Source organism: Macadamia integrifolia, unplaced genomic scaffold, assembly GCF_013358625.1.
Source record: "Macadamia integrifolia cultivar HAES 741 unplaced genomic scaffold, SCU_Mint_v3 scaffold624, whole genome shotgun sequence".
Lineage (NCBI taxonomy): Eukaryota > Viridiplantae > Streptophyta > Magnoliopsida > Proteales > Proteaceae > Macadamia > Macadamia integrifolia.
Genome location: NW_024870500.1, coordinates 160,011 through 166,864, shown reverse-complemented (window position 1 = coordinate 166,864; position 6,854 = coordinate 160,011). Strand labels below are relative to the sequence as shown.

The following is a 6,854-nucleotide window of genomic DNA, read 5'->3' as shown; positions in this document are numbered from 1 at the left end:
ACCATTATTCATCCATGATAAAAGGGTGCTTTCAATATATTGAAAATTTACGAACAAATTACACGTAAATATTGGCCTATGGATCCTCTCCAATGCAGATGACTGGTACCAACTAAGGGTGTGTGTCTGGGTGTTGCCAGCCATCCTTGCTCACTGGACAACGCTAGAGAGGATCCATGCTAAAATTTATTAAAATAATAATAACAATAATAATATCAACAATAACAACAACTTAGCCTTACCCAAATTAAATAGGATTAGCTAAATTTACCAAGGTAAATTATAGAAAATGTGTCATTCTTTTCGTAAGAAAAATTATATGAATCTAAAATTGAATTGCAAAAACGAAAATTTATTATAAAATGAAAAATTTCTAACTATTTAACGCACAACAAATGAATCTGACCCTTAAAAAGAATTAAGAAAAAAAAAATTGCAACAAACAACTTATAATGTTAGTTTTGCTCAAGGATTTAAGGGACGATATCGGTTTCAGTCTCTGTCGATACTGGTTTTGATCGGATCGGTGGGTATCGATCAATTTTGCCCCTGTTTTTTTACAAAAAGTACTATTTTTTTTACTATTTTACCCCTGAACCGATCCGGATTCGGGGATTAGTCTCAATCAATACCGATCTACTACGATCGATACCAGACCAATATTTGAAACTTTTGCTCCCCAAACCGATCCGATCCGGATAACCAAAACTTTTGCTCCCCAACCCACCTTAAATGATTAATTTTCTTTCTAATTAAAATTCATATAAAAAGAAAAATATTTGAATAAATTTCATATATTTTCTCCTATATATGGAGATAATTCTATATTTCTACATGTTAAAAGGAAGCATGTGTCTCCTCTCACATAATAAACAACGGCATTCACTCTCTCTCTCTTCTATTCTGACCATATGTATCCCATGTGGATCCATATGAAATTATTAATGATGCCCAATCTCTTTTTTGGTACATTTTTTTTGTATGGAAACATTTGTAGGTACTTGAATGATACCATTCTCCAAACACATTTTTAGTGTAACGTACAGATTATTTCTTTAACTGGCGTTGTGGAAACCCTTCCATATGTGTTTGTTTAGGTGGACGTGGCGTGTAGGTGGGTGGTAAGGGGTAACTGGTAGGGTCAGTTTTATCGCCACGAGAAAATCCTTTCTTCCCGCCTCGGGCGCTCTTCTTGAATCTATCGGCTTTAACAGTTCGACAGTGGAAGCGAGAGACACAGAAAAAGGTTGGAAAGAAAGAGTAAGTGGCGAAAGAGAGATGTAGAAGAGCTCTGGCTCTTCGACCTTCTCTTTCTCTCTTGCTATGGATACGCCGGATAGAAACCAGATCGGTACTCCAATTTCTAAATTCGAGGTGAATTCATCTTCCCGTTTGTCTTCAATTATCTCTTGCTCTCTCCTTCTTGTTCTTGGAAAATGACGGCTCTGTATACTATTTTTTGGATTTCTTGATTTCTTTAGTTGATTTTATGTGATGGTGTTATTTGCTTTGTCCAAATTCCAAAACCCTCTTTTTCTTATTCAGGTTTCCAGTCCATTTTACATTGACTGACTTCTGAGTGTTTATTGTGATCTTTTTTCCTTGAAACTTTGTCACCGACAAATTTTTTTTTTATGTGTTTTTTGGTGAATTGGGACTTAAATATAGTTCCTGGAGATGTTTATTTCAGTGGGTTTTGATGTGCTTTTGTGTTGCATCTTGAAGATTTGACCTTTGATGCCTTTGCATGTTTTCTAACTACATCTCTATTTCCTCACTGTCGATTTCTTGTCGAATTAGGGTTTCGTTTTCGTAGTCTTGAATTCTTTTCAGTTCCATTTCCGTGATGTGCTTGAGAATTGCTTGCTCTTTGATTTCGGACGGCTTAGGCTCCGCCGCTCCAGGTTGGTTATCTTTCCTCAATTTGCCAGCCCTAAATAATTGATGAAATTTTCATGTCGAGACTCGAGAAATGACATTTTTGGTTTTTCATGTCGACACTCGAGAAATGACATTTTTGGTTTTCATTTCTTCCCCATCTTAAATGAATAAGAAACTGATTGCCTTTTTATTTTTCTTATTTCTGTGTTCTTGGTGATGGTTTCCTCTTTCTTTAAGGTCTTCTGACTTCACCATAAGAATGATTATGTTCACTTGCAGGATTCTCCGGTCTTTCGTTATATAAACAACCTTTCTCCTATTAAACCGGTTAAGCCTATACATATAGCTCAAACATTCAACTCGCTCACTTTTGCATCGGTACCATCTGTGTTTACTTCGCCACATTCCATTTCACACAAGGAATGTAGAATTTTAAGAAGGTGACTCCTACTTCATTTCATATTCATGCACTCTGAAAGCTAATGGCCCTGTTAGATAAAGTGTTTCATAACTTTTTGCTTTTGTTCTTACTTCTCAGGCATCATTTATCAGATCTGTCAAAGCCTGATTTTTCTGGTAATGGAAATGAAGGCAATACTGGCATAGGGGTTTTGGATTCTGTTCAACTCCCTGATTGCTCTGCACAACAGGAAAGTTTTGATCTAGGGAGTTCTGTTACAGAAGTTACCTTGCCATCTAATGAGTCCCCAAATCTAGCTATTGAGCTGCCGAGTAATTTGAAGTATGACTATGGTAGCCCTGATTGTAACCCACTGCCTTCCCATGGAATTGAGATGGACCCTCTGCCAGAGATCACTGCAACTCCAGCATCACTTGTTCATTTTGTTCAAGAGGTCTCAGAAGAAAGACAACATCCATTTGAAAGTAAAGAAGAAATACAAGGGGTTTGTCAGGTCGACCAAAACAAAGAAGAAAGGGCCGTATGTAATTGGGAAAACTTGATTTCTGATGCTTCTGATCTGTTAATTTTTGACGCTTCCGTCGATGCAGGGGCTCCAAAGGAGCAGAGCCTGGATTTAGTTCATCATGAGATTGGTTCCTTTGCTTCTCTTGGGTCAAAGCTCCCACAAGGTAGCACTGATGACTCACAGAAAACACAGCCCATGGGTCTGGTCGAGACTTGTGAAGAACATGAAATGGAGGATACTGAGTCTCGATCAGAAGCAGTTAGGGAGCAGAAGGAAATGGATAAAATACTGCATGTCTCATCAAGTTCTTTCTCAAGTAAGCAAATGAATAGTGGTCCAAGTGAGGGAATCGATGAGACAGCTGAAAAGTACATTTCAGTTAGTGGCAAGGTAAATGTTTTTCAATTTTTCTTCATTTTTTTATAAACAATTTACTTTATGAACCTATCTGTATGAGTGGATAGGAATTACGAACAACTTATTCTCCATGTGTCATCTTGGTTCAAAGTTTTTATTTCTTTCATGAATCAGCGGCTTTCAATTGTTTAAATTAGACAACTAACCTGATTCGAACTGTCTTTCACTCATGATGGTCATCCTTTCAAGTGTTAGCATATGTTATGAATCTAAAGTTTCTTTGTTAATCTCTTTTACGCTTGCTAGCTTATGGTCAAATGGGTGTATTCTGGTTATCTGTGTCACTGAATACTTAAGTAGTAGAAGGAAAATTATACATATGGGAATTGAGTTTTCTTGCTTTTGGAATGGTCACTAGATGCGTATGGTGCTTATTCAAAATTTTTCTGATTTTGATATTAGGATTCCATCACTTCCATGATATCCAATCAATTTCTGTGTCTTCTACAGGATTTCCATGGGCTTCCATAACTGCTATGAAGTATGTGCTCTTAGTCTTAAAGTTCATCTTTAACTGAAGTGTAGAACTGAGCCTTAGAACCTTGGTTAGTTAAAAAATGTGTATGAAATTGACAACCTTTAGTAACTGCCTAGAAAGTGTCGCATACGGAATCAAGGGATACTGCATCTCAAATTCTCTATTGAAAGGAACGGAATAAGTCTGTAAAGAGTGTTGTCTCTATTCTACGTCCTGATATGTGCTCCCCTTCCCACGAAAAGAGAAACAGATTTTTATTTTTGGATGAATAAAGAAACTAATTAAGTCATCTTGAAATTAGTGTATTTGAACTTGTTGATTAATTTGTAGTTGGTCATTAGGTTGTTTATTAATTGTACTGATACATTAATTGGTTTAATCTGTTTTTGTGTAGCCCGACTCACAGCATCAACGTGTTATGAGAAGGCGCTGTCTAGTTTTTGAGATGGCAGGAGCTCAAAAAAAGAACTTGGTTGATGATTCTAAAAGCAGTTCTTCAGTCTCATCTCTGTCTGATGTTAAAGCTTCTGATGATAAACAATTGGTTCCCATAAAACATGAAAATACGTCTTCACCATGCATACTACCAGCTATTGGTTTGCACTTGAATGCCCTTGCAGCTACCTCAAAGGATTGTGGAGTTAAGCATGAAACTTTGGATTCTGGAGGGCAAATAATATGCATGAGAAGTTCCATTACTTCTTTCCACTCTATTGTAAGTGGTCAGATAACTCTGACTAAATCTTTGGGTCTGAATTCTATGGGAGGAGAAATAAGTCCAGCTGACAATGGAAGCTTGGCTGTGCAAGATGCTTCCCAGGCATCTACATTTGGAGCTAATGAAGAGTTCAACTCCAGTAGCCCCAAAAAGAAGAGGTATGGATCACTTACTAATCTTTCTTGGCGGAATTACTGTTTCATAATGTCTTTTTGCTACTGGATTCAAATTTTCATGGAGTTTTTTGAGGTGTCATAATATGCAGGCTTAAGTTTGAAAATGTTGGAGAAAGTCAAGCATGCAAGCGTTGCAACTGTAAGAAGTCGAAATGCTTGAAGCTGTAAGTTTTGTAGATTTTCATACAATTGCTTACTGGGTCATGCTATTCTAATATCAGTGCTGACTATAAAAGAGTAATTCTGCTAATTATGTAATTTTCTGCTGTCTTTTCAATGTCTGAGTTAAGTGAACTTAGGATGTGCTCATTGTTTAACTAGGCAAAATTTTCTACGCAGTTACTGTGAATGCTTTGCTGCCGGTGTGTATTGTGTAGAGCCTTGTTCATGTCTAGAATGCTTTAACAAGCCTATCCATGAAGATACTGTTCTGGCGACTCGCAAACAGATTGAATTCCGCAATCCACTTGCATTTGCACCCAAAGTGATTAGAAGCTCTGAGCCTGTTTTGGAAATTGGGGTTGGAAAATAAATCTCAACCTTTTCATTTTATTTCTGAAAAAGTTACTAACTTGGCAAATTTGAGTCGACTTGACAATTGAGGAGTTGTTTTAAACCTTGCAGGATGATTCCAACAGAACTCCAGCTTCTGCCCGGCATAAAAGAGGATGCAATTGCAAGAAATCCAGTTGTCTAAAGAAATACTGTGAATGCTTTCAGGTTCTGGCTGTCAACTCATTCTGTTTACTTTCTATTTTGTATGTCATCGACTCAAATATGTTGGTTCTCTTTTAGGGGGGCGTTGGATGTTCAATCAACTGCAGATGTGAAGGGTGCAAGAATACATTTGGTAGAAAGGATGGTGAGTGTTTGTTTGATGTATCCCACTTATCTACCGATATGAAATATGGAATTCCAGAAGCCTCCCCACTCCTCATTAAGCTTAGTGTTGACTGTTACAGTTTTCTCACTCGTTTTCATTCTAAATTGATTACTATGTCACCTTCTGTGGGACAAATTGATTATTTTCCTAATTTTGGGTACAATCCAAGATTGGTTACCCTAATTTAATACATTCTGAAGGTTTTATCTCATCTCTGAATGTTCTCTTCCTCCTGTTTTTCACATTACCCTATTTATTTCCTTGGTTTTAGTTAATCCATTTGTTTCATTTCATAGTTTCTTTCTTTTGAAATGCAGTATTTGCTCCATTAAGAATAGAAGAAGCTGAACCAGAAGAGGAAGAAACAGAAACCTGTGAAAATAATGGGCTAGACAGAAGTGTACATAATAATGAAGTCCACAAGGATGAAGTGAAATATTCCGATTCTGTTCTGCCAATTACGCCATCTTTCCAGATTTGCAGGTTTGGTTTTTAATAAGTTGTTAGATAGATTGTTTTCATTTTGTTTCAGGTGTCATTCTAAATATTAAACATTATCTTGTATTCCAGACCATTGGTTCTACTGCCTTGTTCCTCTAGTGGGAAGCCACCAAGACCTGTACCTGTTGGCTCATCTCCTCGGCTACATTCCAGCTGGAGACTAGGAAAGTCAGATTCTGTGCAGCCTCAATCCAAGTTTGAGAGACATTGTGAGACAATGACAGATGATGAAACCCCTGAGATCCTAAGAGGCGATTGTTCACCTATCAGTGGCATAAAGACTCTCTCTCCTAATTGTAAGAGGGTGTCACCTCCTCATAATGAGTTTGGAATGTCTCCTGGTCGGCGGAGTGGGCGGAAATTGATACTTCAATCCATCCCTTCATTTCCATCTCTCACCTCTCACCATGAAACCAATGATTTTCCCTTGAAGTTAGAATGAAGTACGACATCGTAATTGTGTGGTTTTATCTTAGTTGTATGAGTAGTTGGGTTATGGTATGTGTATAATAGTATCCTCATCTTTGCATGTCCATTGTAATACCTAGCTGCCTGTGTAAAAATCATCTGTTATACTCTGAAGAGCTTCATATTCCCTTATTTTTTACTGTTCTATATAAGTTCGATTCAAACATGCTCCAGAGCCTCTGCAGCCTTGGGGATCAATATCGACCATAAGGTCAGGAAGTTCACATGGGACTTTGATTAGCTGGGCTATAAATCTATGATGTGACATGTTAGATGGGGCCAAATAAACCCATTAGGTCTTTGCTAACATATCGAGTGTCATTTTAAAACGAAGTTTGCCAAGTGGCAAAATAGAGTATTGAAAATCTAATATATGGAATAGTATTGTATATCAATGATCAGA

The 6,854-nt window shown here is 37.3% G+C and overlaps 1 protein-coding gene across 1 annotated transcript; it reads left to right on the top strand.

Annotated features, from left to right (window-relative positions):
* Positions 1–1,143: 1,143 nt before the first annotated feature.
* On the top strand, positions 1,144–6,617 carry LOC122069491 (protein tesmin/TSO1-like CXC 2). Its single transcript, XM_042633513.1, has 10 exons — positions 1,144–1,374; positions 2,161–2,321; positions 2,420–3,200; positions 4,100–4,581; positions 4,689–4,763; positions 4,939–5,119; positions 5,224–5,319; positions 5,395–5,461; positions 5,800–5,965; positions 6,053–6,617. The coding sequence occupies exons 1-10, from the start codon at positions 1,324–1,326 to the stop codon at positions 6,423–6,425; spliced, it is 2,433 nt and encodes an 810-aa protein (XP_042489447.1). The 5' UTR covers positions 1,144–1,323; the 3' UTR covers positions 6,426–6,617.
* The last annotated feature ends 237 nt before the right edge of the window (positions 6,618–6,854 follow it).